The sequence below is a fragment of the Leptonychotes weddellii genome, chromosome 2 (genome assembly GCF_054177405.1).
Source record: "Leptonychotes weddellii isolate Sample4059 chromosome 2, ASM5417740v2, whole genome shotgun sequence".
Taxonomy (NCBI): domain Eukaryota; kingdom Metazoa; phylum Chordata; class Mammalia; order Carnivora; family Phocidae; genus Leptonychotes; species Leptonychotes weddellii.
This window is the reverse complement of record NC_138370.1, coordinates 159,162,149-159,177,598: the sequence shown is the minus strand read 5'-3', so window position 1 is coordinate 159,177,598 and position 15,450 is coordinate 159,162,149. Positions and strand designations below refer to the sequence as shown.

At 39.1% G+C, this 15,450-nt stretch overlaps 1 protein-coding gene across 4 annotated transcripts in view; it reads left to right on the top strand.

The window, feature by feature from the left end:
- Positions 1 to 15,450, top strand: part of TBC1D19 (TBC1 domain family member 19) — a 150,484-nt gene that overhangs the window by 109,429 nt on the left and 25,605 nt on the right. For all 4 annotated transcript variants that reach the window (XM_081812523.1, XM_006739782.3, XM_006739784.3 and 1 more), the window contains 2 exons: positions 8,892 to 8,976; positions 11,126 to 11,170. In XM_081812523.1, coding sequence (XP_081668649.1) covers positions 8,892 to 8,976; positions 11,126 to 11,170 — 130 coding nt within the window. The remainder of the gene's footprint in view (positions 1 to 8,891; positions 8,977 to 11,125; positions 11,171 to 15,450) is intronic.

Below are 15,450 nucleotides of genomic sequence, written 5' to 3'. Positions count from 1 at the left end.
CAAGTCCTGATCTCAGGGTTGTGGGATCGAGCCCCACATTGGGCTCCACTCTCAACACAGAGTCTGCTTCAGATTCTCTCTCTTCCTCTCCCTCTTCCCCTCCCCCCACTTGCACTCACTCTCTCTCAAAAATAAATAGAAATAAATCTTTAAAAAAAAAACTTAAGGGGCGCCTGGGTGGTTCAGTCGGTTAAGCATCTGCCTTTGGCTCAGGTCATGATCTTGGGGTCCTGGGATCAAGCCCCGAGTTGGGATCCCTGCTTAGCCAGGAATCTGCTTCTCCCTTTCCCTCTGCCCCTCCCTTTCCCCGCCTATGTGCTCTCTCTCTCTCTCAAATAAATAAATAAAATCTTAAAAAAAAAACACTTAAAAATAATAAATAATAAATAACCCCTTCCTCTAAAGATCTTCAATTTAATCAAATCTGCGTAATTTCTATTACCATGTAAGATAGCATGTCCACAAATTCTGGGATTAAGATGTGGGTGTCTCTGGGGGGGCATATGGTGTACCATGGTGGTACAGGAAGTTTTGACAAGAAAAGAGATTAATATTATTTACTGATTTGATAAAATTTTATAGATTTAGAATTTTTTAGAACTTAATGATTTTACTAAATTATTGGCAAATATTCATCACAATTATAGGTCTAAAAATAAAAATTATATAATTATGATCATTTCACAATATATACAAATATCGAATCATTATGCTGTATATCTGTATATCTGAAACTAATGTTGCTATAAGTCAATTATATCTCAACAAAAAAAGATATGATTATGTCAATAGATTCCCAAAACATATTTGAAACTGTATTTTATAACAACTATTTTATTAAATTTTTGTAAAAAGCACAACATAAAATTTACTATCTTAACCTTCTAACTGTACAGTTTAGTAGTGTTAAGTATATTCACACTGTTATGCAACCTAACATCTTTTTTTTGCACTCTTTATACAAAAGAATGGAAATATTTTTTTCATGACATAGAAATAATATTTGTGTGAAACCAACATTTGCCATCTTAACATAATTAATGTTACTTGAGGTTGAAATACTAGAGATATTCCCACCAAAGCAAAGAAAGAACATGAATCATTTTGGAATTTCTAGCCAATGAATAAGATAAGAAAAATAAATTAGAGTTACAGATATCAGAAAGAATATAAAATTATTATCAAGTATAGATAAATAAAAATTCAAAGGAATTAACTGACAGCTTTTAGAACTAATAAAATAATTCAGTTAAATGTGTGTTTACCAAGTAAAATATTAAAATTATTTACTCTTTTAAATATGAGAAGTAATCATTTAGAATATACAGTGGAAAAGAGTCAGACAACATAAGAGCTAAGCTCACTCACACTATAAACATAAAGAAATGCTGGATAGAAGATAACAAAGAATGTGAATACATAGCCAAACAGTCATCACAGTTTTCAATGCACATATCCTTTGGACAATTCTATTTCTATGTATTTGTCCTACAGAGATATTCATATATGTGTGAAAATGACACAATAAAAGGCAAATTACTTTGGCATTGCCAGAAATAGCATAAAGTTGAAAATTGCTTAAATGTTCATTTATAGAGGACTAACCCATTAAATAAATTATGGTATATACTTATAATGAAATACAATGTAGCTCTTAAAATGAAGCAGCTCTATATAAAGCAGCAATATATTCATATGTACTGGTATGAAAGGATCTCTAAAATTCATTAAGTTAAAAAAAAGTCAGATACTGTACATTGTAATGGTGTTCTACCTTTTGAGCTGAAACGGCTGTTGTGAAGGTCCCCAGTAACTAAATCCAATGACCAATGGTCAGTCCTCTTCTTAATTGATCTCTCAGCAACATTTGACCCAATTATGCCTTTTCTTCACTTGGCTTTTAAGACACTACACTCTTTTTGGTTCTTCTCTTACTTTGGTGGTCACCAGAGGCAAATCTAGCATTTTGGGAACCTAAAGTTTATATCATTTGGAAAACCCTTTAAACATAGAAAATACAGTATTACAAATAAATCATAATTAGGTAAGCACATGCATAATGGCTTAAAACAAGGGGGAAAATCATAACAAATTATTAGAACGATAAGAGGTTCAGGTCTCCTTTTTCTGAGATCTTATTAGGCAGTTTACTAGAAATGCATACATAGAAATATTTTCTGATCACAGCCTGATTTCCCCTCCTGACTTAGAGCACACTCCACCTCCCAGCAATTCCCAGCACACTCCACCTCCCAGCAACCCCCAGCACTCAAAGGTACCCATCCTAACAGAGGTCCTAAAGACCCTTCATTAGCATCATGGGAAATTCACCTCTCTTGGTTACTCCTCAATCTCCAAGACTGGTTCCTTCCCTTCTCCCTCCTATCTTAATGTTAAAGTGTCCCAGGTCTCAGTTCTTGATCTTTTCTCTAGTAATACCTACTCACTTGCTGATTTCACCAAGCTCAACTAGCTTGTGACTTTCATTATCATCTATATGTCGATAACTTCTAAACTTGTATCTTCAGTCCAAACTTCTCTCCCATACTCCAGACTGGTATCTCCAACTGCCTGTTCAGTACCTCATTTAGGTATTTTGCAGATATCTGAAATTTAGTACATTGAAAACTGAAGCCCTGAAATCACTCCCGAAATTGTTCCACTCAACTTTCCCTATCTCAGTTAATGGTAATCCCATTTTTCCACTTACTCAAATCAAACTTCCTTCCACTTGGCATTATCCTTGATTCCTATTTTTCTGACATTATATTTAGAATTTGACCATTTTTCCCCACTTCCACTGTGTTGCAAATTGAGTTCCCAGGGAAGCAGACTGAGATTGAGATTAGCATGCCAAAGATTTATTAGGGAGTGCTCTTGCGATCAACACCTGTAGAAGGGCAGTGAATGAAGCAGGATTGAGCAGAGAAAGAAGTCTAGCTGCAATACAATATAAATGGAAGCCTCAGCTAATGCTGCAGAGACTTCTAAAGATGGGATAAACCTCAGACCTGTCCTGAGATGGGGGCAGGAAATTCAGACCTTTTTGCCATGTATGAGTTGTCCCTGGATGCGGGCCATTCCAGGAAAGCGGCATGATCCTTGAGCAAAATAGCTCTTTTCAGCAGAGGCATTCCCCGAAAGGAGCTGACTGCTGAGAGCAGCTGAGGACTGTCTGCTTCAGCACTTCTAGCAGCTAAGTCCTTTATTCCTAAAGAGAATCTGGGTGGCACATCCCAGCGCCCAGCACTCACTGCTACCAGCTTAGTCTAAGCCGTTACCAGTAGTTTCCTAAAGGGTCTCCATCCTTCTGTCCCTGCCCCACCCCCATGGCCAATTTCTTTACGTGGCTAGAGTGATCCTTATAAAATATAAGTTAGATCATTACACTCCTCTGCAGTGGCTCTCCATTTCACTTCCAATGAAAGCCAGTATCCTGACAATGGCCTGCAATGCCTTGCATAATTCGGTCTCTCTTTACCTTTCTCACATATCTCTTCCCGCTCATCTGCTCCAGCCACATGTATTCGTGCTGTTCCTCTGACATATCAGGCATAGTCCTACCTTAGCACCTTTTCGATTGTTGACTCTTCTGCCTGGAGAGTTCTACCGCTGGATGCTGGAATGCTCCACCCCTGGATATCCATATGTTAACTTTCTCAAGTCCTTTCAAGTCTTTGATTAGATGTTACCTATATGCAACTAATGAATTGTTGCACACTACAATAAAAACTTATGATGTACTCTATGTTGGCTAACTGAACATAAAAAAAAAAAAAAAAGATGTTATCTCCTCAATGATGCCTACCCTGAGCACTCTGTTTTGGTTTGGTTTGGTTTGGTTTGTTTGTTTGTTTTTTAACCTTTAGACTTTTTTTATTTAAATTCAACTAATTAACATATAATGTATTATTGGTTTCAGAGGCACAGGCCTGTGATTCATCAGTCTTATATAATACCCAGTGCTTCTTACATCACGTACCCTCCTTAATGTCCATCACCCAGTTACCCCATCCCTCCACCACTACCCCCCCAGCAACCCTCAGTTTGTTTCCTCTGATAAGAGTCTCTTATGGTTTGTCTCCCTCTCTGGTTTCATCTTGTTTTATTTTTTCCTCTCTTCCCCTACGATCCTCTGTTTTGTTTCTTAAATTCCACTTATCAGTGAGATCATATGATAATTGCCTTTCTCTGATTGACTTATTTTACTTAGCATAATACCCTCTAGTTCCATCCACGTCATTGCAAATGGTAAGATTTCATTTTTTTGATGGCTGAGTAGTATTCCATTGTGTGTGTGTGTGTATATATATATATGTGGATATATATATATATATCCATTCATCTGTTGATGGACATCTAGCCATCATAGTTTGGCTATTGTGGACATTGCTGCTATAAACATTGAGGTGCAGGTGCCCCTTCGGATCAGTATATTTGTATCTTTGGAGTAAATACCCAGTAGTGCAATTGCTGGGCCAGAGGGTAGCTCTATTTTCAAATTTTGGGGGAACCTCCAACTGTTTTCTAGAGTGGCTCCACCAGCTTGCATTCCCACCAACAGTGTAAGAGGGTTCTGAGCACTCTCTTTTAAGTGGCAACCATCCTTTTCCATTTCCCCTTTACTGTGTTTCCATAGCACTTACAACCTAAAATACCATATCATGTAATTATTTATAATGCTTGCTATTTATTACCCCCACCATAATTAAGCCCCACAGAGAGGGTTTTTTTTTGTTGTTGTTTATTTGCTTGTCTGTTTCCTTTGTTGTATCCCAAACACCAAGCACCTAGAGTGCTGGTGCATAGTAGAAACAGAAGGAAAGAATTAGTGAACTGATTTAAAAAGATAACATCTGTAGATGTCATTCAGAATGGAGCACAGAATAAAAGTAATTAAGAAATATGGCAGGTCAAATAAGTGTAGCTCAGTCTTATGTCTTATATCTTATAGAAGTCAAGTAGAAGTGAATAGAGAATGGGGTAAAGGCATCATTCAAAAAGGTAATGGCTGAGAATTTTCCAGAAATGGGGCTAAACAAAATTTATATTTGAAGAAACATGACAGTCTTGAGCCATATAAATAAAAACAAACCCCAAGTTATATATACTAAGGGAATGGGGGAATACAGAATATAGAATAAAATTAAAGTAATAGTAGTAGTAGTAATTGCAGCTAACATTTTAATAATATTCACCATGTGCTAGGTACTGTTCAACACACTTTTTTAAGATTTATTTATTTTAGAGAGAGAGAGAGCACAAGTGGGAGGGGCAAGGAGAGGGAGAGAGACTCTCAAGCAGACTCCCCCCTGAATCAGGCCTCAATCTCATGACCCTGAGATCATGACCTGAGGCAAAATCAAGAGTCAGATACTCAACTGACTGCGCCACCCAGACACCCCAACACACTTTATGTATATTAAATAATCCCCACAATAGCCTTTGATGTAGATATTATTATGGTATGCATATTACACGTGCAGAAACTGAAACACCAAGAAGTCTAGTAGCTTGCCCAATGTCGCCAGCTAGTAAGTGGTGGAACTAGAATTTGAATGCTAGCAGTGCAGTTTCAAAATAAATTCTAGATAGGTTAATGACTTTACCATAAAATGAATTTATCATAAATTCTAGACAAATGGCAAGATCTCATTCTTTTTTATGGCTGAGTAATATCCCATTGTATTTATATGCCTCACCTTCTTTATCCATTCATCTCTCTTGTCATCTGTAGCAACGTGAATGGACCTAGAGGGTATTACACTAAGTGAAATAAGTCAGACAGAGGAAGACAAATACCATATGATTTCACTTATATGTGGAATCTAAGAAAACAAAACAATTCAATGAGCAAAAAACAGAAACAGAGTTATAAATACAGAGAACAAACTGGTAGTGGCCAGATGGGAGAGAGGTGGGAGGATGGGCAAAACAGGTGAATAAGGGGCACAAACTTCCAGTTATAAAATAAATAAGTCATAGGGATGAGAAGTACAGCATAAGGAATATAGTCAATAGTATTATAATAACTTTGTATGGTGATAGAAGGTAACTACACTTACTGAGGCGAGCATTGCATAATGTATAGAATTGTGAAATCACCATGTTGTACACCCAAAACTAATATAACATTGTATGTCTACTATACTTCAACAAAAAAGAGAGAGAGAAAGAGAGACCTAGAAGAGAGAGAAGAGAAGAACATGTTAATTCAGAGGCAGAGATTTCAAGCCAAGGAACACGTGGCGACACCAGAAACTGGAAGGAAGAGGCAAGGGAGGGTTTTCCTCCAGAAGCTTTGGAGGGAGTATGGCCCTGCCAATTCCTTGATTTTGGACTTCCGGTCTCTAGAACTGTGAGAGAATAAATTTTTGTTGTTTTAAGCCACTAAAAAAATGCCAGACAAAATTTCCTGTTTTAGTCAGGATGTACTAGATTATACTGCAATAGTACACAAATCCAAAATCTCAGTGGCTTAAAACAACACAGGTTTATTTCTTGCTTATGGTCATGTCCATCTGATAGGATGGGACCTAGCTCTGTGTCATCTTCACTCCAGAACCTAGGCTGGTGGAGTAACCACTATTACTATAACCATGGTTGCTGTGAAGAGGAAAAGAGGGAACATGGTTATTGCTCTAGTTCTTGAAACTTCCATTTAGAAATTTTCAAATGACATGTATCTGTTTCATTGACTAAAGAACAAGTCACATGGCCACACCTAACCCCAAAGTGGCCAGAAAAGACAAGCTGATGTATATTACCCAAGGGGAAGAACCAGAAATATTTGATGAAAACACTGAAAACTTTCATAATCTAGGTGAATATATAGAGAATATTTTAAATGTGGGGAGGAGCTTTCTAAGCATGAAAGAAAGTATTGGTAGATTTCAGCATATAAAAATTAAGAACATCTCTGTGTCAGAAATAACAAACTGAGCAAAGCCATTCGTAACATATTATTAGACCAAAGGTTAGAATTCTTCATGTACAAAAAATTTAAACAATTTTAAAACATAAATTTTAAAATGGACTAAGATGATGAGCTGGAAAATAGCAAAAGAAATGCAAATGGAAAAGTGTTCAACTTTATTAGTAATTAAAGCAAAATGCTGTTTTTACTTATAAGATGCTGATAACCCGTTTTGATGAGAATAATAGAAAAGGGGGGCACCTGGGTGGCTCAGTCACTGAGCGTCTGCCTTCGGCTCAGGTCATGATCCCAGGGTCGTGGGATCGAGCCTCGCATCGGGCTCCCTGCTCTGCAGGAAGCCTGCTTCTCCCTCTCCCACTCCCCCTGCTTGTGTTCCCTCTCTTGCTGTCTCTCTCTGTCAAATAAATAAATAAATAAATAAATAAATAAATAAATAAAATCTTAAAAAAAAAAGAATAATAGAAAAGGTGCACTATGTTATTGCTGTATTTATTAAAAACAAAGAGAAAACAAACTCTATCTAGAGGACAGTTTGGCAATGTGTATCAAAAGTTCTAGATTTACAATACCCATTGCTTTGACCAGACAGCTAGTCCAGTTTTAGGAATTTCAGTAAAGCCGTACATAAATATTTAGCTATAGGGAAGTTTACTGAAGCATTGTTTATAGTTGGCAAAAAGCGGAAATACTTAAGTGTTCAACAATAAAGGACAGGTTAAATTAACTATTGTTTATCCCTATAGTGGCACATTTTCTGCAGCATTAAAAAATGTGGGCAGGGAATATTTATATTATTGAGAAAAAATAGATTATAGAACAACATACATACTTCTGCTGTTTGAAAAATGTGTGTATGTATAAGAGTAGTCTGAAAGGATAAGCATCAGAATGTTAACACAGGTGGGCTTAGGGGCCCACCTAGAGACCAGAAGTCCTTTTTTGATGATCTGTACTTCTGATTTTTACCATAACCTTGTATTGCTTGTATGTCTTTTAAAATATAATAAAAATAAATCAGTGGCAATGGTTGGTACACATTTCACCATTGGGCTTACTGATGCTCAGTCTCCTTATCTATTCTTTTTTCTAAAGCTGGGGCCCCTTCTTATGCCTTGGACCCACAGTTTCTCCATTGGCTCCTGCTGCTAGTCCAGTCCTGACCTTGTGCCTCTACTTTGTTAACTGGGCGTCTGCCTTTTCCTGTCATTCCCAATTCTTTTCTCAGTAACGTCTTTTGAATCCCAGGTCTTCCAATACCAGGACCCAGATTTCCTGTCACTGATCACCTTGGGGTGGATCTCCTGCCCCCAAGTTCCAAGCTGGTGTCAGCAACCCAGTTCCTCCAGAGGACATCTTTGATTCTGACTTTCTGCCCTTCCTATTTTCGTCTTCAGGCAGATGCCACACTCCACCTGCTGGGCAGGACACCCACCTCCTAACCTGTATTGGGCTGCCACTTGTTCTCCAACTGCCATCCCTTCTAGATGCCATGAGTTACCTTTCCTCCCACCCTGACATGCCCAACCGCCGGCTGCTGCATTCCTGCAGAGACTCTAGGTCCAGTTTCCGGCACTTCCCAGACTACTCTGTACCACTGTAATTAACTACGGTCCCCGCTACGCATTTGTCCCTGGGTTAAATTTCTCCCAGCTGCTTCTCTCTTCCAGATAGAAAACAATAAAAGAATCAACTGGTAGTAACTTACATTATCTGCTGTTGTTCAAGGTTTGTGTGGCTGAGAGTGAGAAATCTTTGGGTGAACTTTGGCCATCACCCTTGGCATCCACTATAACACTTAGCATAGGTGTACCAATAGAGGGCACTCCTCCCATTTCCAGGCACAACACTGAACTGGAAAGAGTCTACCTCTGTGCCTCCCGAGCAGGGAAAAAGCAATGAATTACCTGTTATAAAACAGTGCTTAATTGTTTGTTTCTTCCACTATTGTACCCAGGTGTTACTTTGTTTTTCCCGGGATACATCTGTGTTGGGTCATTTTGCGTACAACAGTGCTTCACCACCAAAATCATACATAAGAGGTAAAATTTTAGTTACATAAAGGAAATATTCTTTAAGACTTACAAAATCATACCAAGACTGTTATATTTTATAGCATTTATTGGTGTTGTTAATTTTTCTTTTATTGTAAAGTACTTAATAAGATTTCTCTCAGATTATTTAAACCATACTTTCACTCCTACTCACATCAGGGCCTGAGCAACTCATCACAATCACAGGCAAGTGGTTCTCAGAAGCAGCACTTAGAGTTACCTCCTTTATCTTCCCTGTTTACCCTCCCCTCCGTTGCTGTTTTTGTCATCTCTGTTGACTTTTATTTTCCCTCCTAACTACGAGTTTATCACACAAATTTGCTTTTTCTACTTTTTTTTCCCTTCTCTATTCCTTCCCTCAAAATGGTCTACCACATTTAAAATTTGATGTAATTTATATGCTATTAGCTCTCTAATTTCTATTTGAGGGCTTTCTTCTCTATCACTAGCTGCCTACAAGATATTGCTATTTCAATATCCTACTATCACCTGACAACAGATCTAATTTCAGCTGGAAGCCTTTCTCAATTTCTCCTTTTTATTAAGTGGTGAACACCCAGCACTGAAAGCTTATAACCCCATTGTGTATGATCGTTCTGCTGTTCCCATAAAGAAAGAAACTGTTTCTCCTGTACCTCCCAAGTCTGTCAGCCTGATTACTACAACCCCTGCCCTAGGACCGGCCCATGCTACCCACTGTACTTCTAACCAACTGGCTACAGAGTGGGGGGGCCAACAACCTGCTTTTCAGTTAATTTGCTAGAGCAGCTCACAGAACCCAGGGAAACATGAACCTCTGCCAGTTTATTAAATGGCATGATAAGACAGATGAATAGCCAGATGAAGCATACACAGGGCGAGTTCTGGGAGTGTCCTGAGCATAGGAGCTTCTGCCCCCATGGAGTGGTGGTGTGTCATCCTCCCAGTGTTGATGTGTCTGCCTACCTGGAACCTTTCTGAATGCCTTACTACTGGGATTTTATGGAGGCTTCCTCGCCTAGGCATGATCAGTTATTAACCTCATTTCCAGCACCTGTCCCCCTCTCTGGAAAATGGCAGACAGGGCTGAAAATTCCAAGGTTCTAATCATGACTTGGTCGTTCTGGTGACCAGTCCTCATCCGGAAGTCCACCAGAGTCACACCAATAGAACAACAGATACTCCCAGTCTCTTATCACTTAGAACTTTACAAGGGTTTTCACTAGCCCCGTATTTAGTACCCATTCTGTACCATCCATATCTCTCTCCCTCTCTCTCTCTCTCTCACGTCCACTTTTCATTATTCCATTCTTTCCTTACTCACAAGCTCAGTCCTTGTTATCTCCACCCTAACCTAAATTGTTCATGCTCCTTATTCTTTGTCTCCTCTCTGCCACCACTCTCAACAAAAACAAAAAAAAATTTTTCATTGAAAACTTACCTTAAAGCCAAGTGCAAGAATGCATGAGACTTTTCAATAGACTCAAAGGTCTTAGGAAAAAAAAAAAACAAAACTGTCAAGATGAAAGCTACCTAAAGATTTCAGTGGAAGGCAGGAAAAAACTCAGGACCTTAAGAGTTGAGGGAAAGCTCTTTTTAAAAACTACTTTAAACATTTGATTATGCTGAAGTTACTCTAATTTTCTGAAACAATTCTGATTTCCAATATTTAGCCTCATTCTTGGACCACATGAACTATTTTAGGATTCAGAAAATATTACCACTATATGGTTTAAGACATTTAATTTTTAACTTTTCAGCACATTCCAAAGGAATGTAAACTAATGAGGCATTGCAAAGCCTAGGACTTACTTTAATGAATAGATTAGAATTATTTATAGTTAGCAAAACAAATCCATGCTTCCAAATAGATGCTTCTCTTCTTAACTGCTTAAGGAAGTTGAAAGCATTTGTTTTTTTAATTACTTTGTATCAGTTGCTCATACTTAAGTTTATATTATTGACTTTGAGGAAAGGATTTGCTAGTATGAAAAGATTAGGGGGTAGATTTTCAAATAAATTCCATATCCTGCAATGAAGTCCAAGGAGATTGTACTATAGTAGTTTTAAAATTCCATTATGAGTACATCTACGAAATTAGTTAATTTTTAAAGATTTATTTTGATCACATTGAAACCTTCTATGATTTTTCTTACAGGAAAACTAGGACTAGAAGAGTATGCGGTCTTTTATCCACCAAATGGTAAGAGTAATACTATTGCTTCCTCTAGTGGGAAATAGGAAAATTACAACTTCTATAACAAATGTGACCTTGTCTATGTGGAGAAGGGTAATAATTTATTATCTAAAGTAAACCTCCTATAGAATACCTATTTTAGTGAACTTTCCCATGTTTGTGGTAGGTTTGTGCAAGCCAACGCACACCCTCCCTGGCTTTCCTTGAAACCAGTAGGGATATCTGTGAGAAAGCTTAGCCGACTTAGGTCTAGGGGACTTCACTTTCCTCTGCGGGACACCGACTGGGTCCATCCAGGGCCTTCCTTTTTTTTCTTCTTCTTCTTCTTCTTTTTTTTTTTTTTAAGATTTTATTTATTTATTTGACAGAGCACCCAAGCAGGGGGAGCAGGAGAGCAGGGGGAGCAGAAAATGAAATCTTTTTATTTCATAAATACCACACTTGTCAAATTATGAGAATAACAGAGCTTAACACCAGGCAATGCACTCAACTGATTCGAGCACTGTGGCAGTGAAGTCGAAGGAAGGCCCTGGGCCTGGGGGGCTCAGTCAGTTAAGCGTCTGCCTTCGGCTCAGGTCGTGATGTCAGGCTCCTGGGATCAAGCCCCCCATGGGGCTCCCTGCTCAGCGGGGAGCCTGCTTCTCCCTCTCCTTCCACCCGTCCCCCTGCTTGTGTGCTCTCGCACTCTCTCTCTGTGTCAAATAAATAATAAAATCTCTAAAAAGATTTTGAAGAAATATATCACCAAGATAATCTATTTTGACTATATCAAGTGATCAAATGTGTAATGACTTCATTAGATATTAAGTATTCCTTTGAAATTATTGGACATTTTTTAAGATCTGCTTTTCGGAAAAGCAATATAAAACATTCCTCATTATGATAATGTTAAGTAGTCCTTGTTATCTCCACCCTAACCTAAATTGCTCATGCTCCTTATTCTTGTCTCCTCTCTGCCACCACTCTCAACAAAAACAACAAAAAAATTTTCATTAAAAACTTACCTTAAAGCCAAGTGCAAGAATGCATGAGACTTTTCAATAGACTCAAAGGTATTAGAAAAAAAAAAAACTGTCAAGATAAAAGCTACCTAAAGATTTCAGTGGAAGGCAGGAGAAAACTCAGAACCTTAAGAGTTGAGGGAAAGCTATTTTTTAAAACTACTTTAAATGCATCCTGAAGAAGTCCTTTCACCCCAGTAGAGTTAAGAACATGGGCTTTATAATCCAGCAGACGTGGGTTCAGATCCCAGTTCTGCCAGCTCACCCTATGACCTTGGGTAAGTTACATGACTTTGCTGAGCTGCAGATGGATTAAATGAGACACAATCTATAAAAAGGGCACAGTGACTGATATGTAGCCAGTGCTCAAAACATGCAGCTGCTACTGGTCTATTTCGCTTCTTTGTCAACCTCTCCATGTGAAGGTCATACTCGTCATTCAGGGCACTGTTCTCTGTATGCACCTGTCAGTGTGACTTCTCAGGTTCTTCCACGGACCATCCTCCTCTGCCCCTCTTGAAGCACCAGAGTTCTCCCATGGCCCACTCCACCCCTCGTCTGCTGCTCTTCTGTTCACACATTTTCTTCGGGCTTTTTTACCTGCTTTCTTGGTCCTCTTTGTTCATTACTCTAAAATTTACATCTTCAATTATGACCTCTGTAATAATGACCTCAGGCTTAACATATCTCAACATGAACTCATTCGTTTATCTTCCTATACCCACTATTTAAAAAAGAAAACAAAAACAAGATGAAATTAAGAACAAAACAAAAACTGTGCTATTTCTCTCTCAGCTCATTGTGCTCTTATCTAACCAGTCATTCAAGGCCTAAAGCCAGGTAGTCATCCTTGTCTCCTCTCAGTCTTGCATCCCCCTCATCTAATAAGTCACCAGGGCCATCCAATTTTATCTTTAAAACGCACCTGGAACCTCTCCTCCCTCTCTTCCTCACCATAACTGCTGCCTTGTCCTCAGCCAGGCTCTACCATCTCTAGCTTATTAATTATAATAGACACCTCACTGGTCTCTCTTTTTCCAACCTTTTCTAGCTTTGCTTTATTTTTCACAGTGCTGTCTGAGTTTTACATCTAAAAGGAAAATCTAAAAATTGCCATTTTTCCCCTTAAAGTTTTCTTAATGGCTTCCCATCTCTTCACAAGTAATGTCTAATGGCCTTTTGGCCTGGCATTCAGGGACCTCTTTTGACTCAGACCTCTACTCAGTCTGACTCCTAGCTTTGTATCCCCCGTTTTCCTGTCTCACTTTTCTTTTTATCATAGCAATATCAAATGATTAGCTACATACATGCACATGCACCCCTACATACTCTCTCAGAGCTCCGTGCTGCTTCTTGCCTCATTACCTCTCCATTCTGGTGTGTGGAGAAGGCTTTCTTCACCTGCTCTCAGGGCTCACCTCAGGAAGCTTTTCAGGAAGCCTTCCCCGCATCCCCACATTAGGTTAAGGACTCTTTCTTTAGGCTCCCATGGTATCCAGTGTGAAAATCTTTGATATCTCTTGGTATATTGTCTTGATATTATTTGTTTATGCTTTATCTTCTCCTCTAGATTGCAAGCTCCTTGAGGTGTAAGGCCATATTCGTTTTTGTTCTCCCAGCATCTAGTCATCGTAGGAGTGTAATGAGTATTTATTTGAACTAAATTACAGGATTTTTAATTTTAACATTTATTTATGTTATACTTCTGCCTCCTCAGAAACCTAATTTTCAGATAACTTTTTATGTTTATCGAAGAATCAGGAAATCAAAGGAAAAATACCTCTGAAGAGCCCAAAGAGGTGTCCATGGAGTCAAGTTCCTCCTCTCTCCATTCCTAGGAGAGCTTTTTCAACTTAGTTTAGAACATATTAGCTTGGGGCCCCTGGGTGTCACAGTCGGTTAAGCATCCAACTCTTGGTTTCAGCTCAGGTCATGATCTCGGGGTTGTGAGATCGAGCCCAGCATCAGGCTCTGAGCTCAGCGAGGAGTCTGCTGGGGTTTCTCTCCCTCTCCCTCTGCCCCTCCCCTCGCTTGCTCACGTGCATGCTCCCTCTCTCAAATAAATAAATCTTAAAAAAAAAAAAAAAGAACATTTTAGCTTTTACTTAACACACATGCCCAACAAGCTTGGTTTACCACTGTTTATGCCCCCCACCCCGTATGAAACTGGAAGCGTGGAACGGGACCCTAATAACAACAGTAGAAGTGAAAATCAGAGGCTTCACAAAGGAAAACAGAAAAACTATAAACCAGCACATAAGAGCACTCCAGAAAATCAGCCTGGGACCATTTTATGTAAAAGCTCTTTAAAAGGTCTCACTGGGTTGTAGCCTACTATCATAATTTAAGACTTTTGTTAGGAACTCAAGGCACCAAGGAAAAATATTGCTGTAATAATGATAACGGTAACCTCAGCAGCAGCTGTGTTCCAGGCAGCATGCTAAGCACATTGCATGTGCTCATCCACTTAATCCTTGCAAGGCAGGTACCTTCTGAGGCAGGTATGAATATTTTCCCTATTTATAGATAAAGAAGCTGAGGCATAGCGTGTCAACTTGCCCAGCTGGTGAGTGTCGAAGCCAGGATTTGAACCCAAAGCTCTTTGACTTCCGTATTCTTGATCACCATGCCCTGTTACCTTGGGAAGTGTTACTGTGTACACTAAAGTGTCTTTTAGAAGAAAAGGAAGGGGCTAATATATTGAAAAAGTAGATGTGTAGAATAGGTTCTAGGAAGATTTTCATTCAGAATAAAAATAGTTTATTGCTAAATGGGGTAAACCTACAGCTGTTCATAAACTTAATTCTTCAGAATAATTTCTCCTTTCAGGTTATTTTAGAATGTTACCAGAATCAGAGAGAACTTTCCTCTCTGGGCAATTGAGTCTGAAATTGCAGAGTAAGAAGAGACAAACACTAGTCAGTGTGCTGTCCTGTAATTCTTTACGTAAGGCAATACAAAGCAACATTTTATATTACTCACTTCTGCCAAAGATAGGATTACTTTAAAATCTTAAGGACACCTCTGGGGCGCCTGGGTGGCTCAGTCAGCTAAGCGTCTGCCTTCGGCTCAGGTCGTGATCTCGGGGTCCTGGGATCGAGCCCCACGTCGGGCTCCCTGCTCAGGGGAGAGCCTGCTTCTCCCCCTCACTCTGCCTCTCCTCTCCACGTGTTCTCTCTTGCAAATAATAAATAAATAAAATCTAGGGGCGCCTGGGTGGCTCAGTTGGTTAAGCGACTGCCTTCGGCTCGGGTCATGATCCTGGAGTCCCGGGATCGAGTCCCA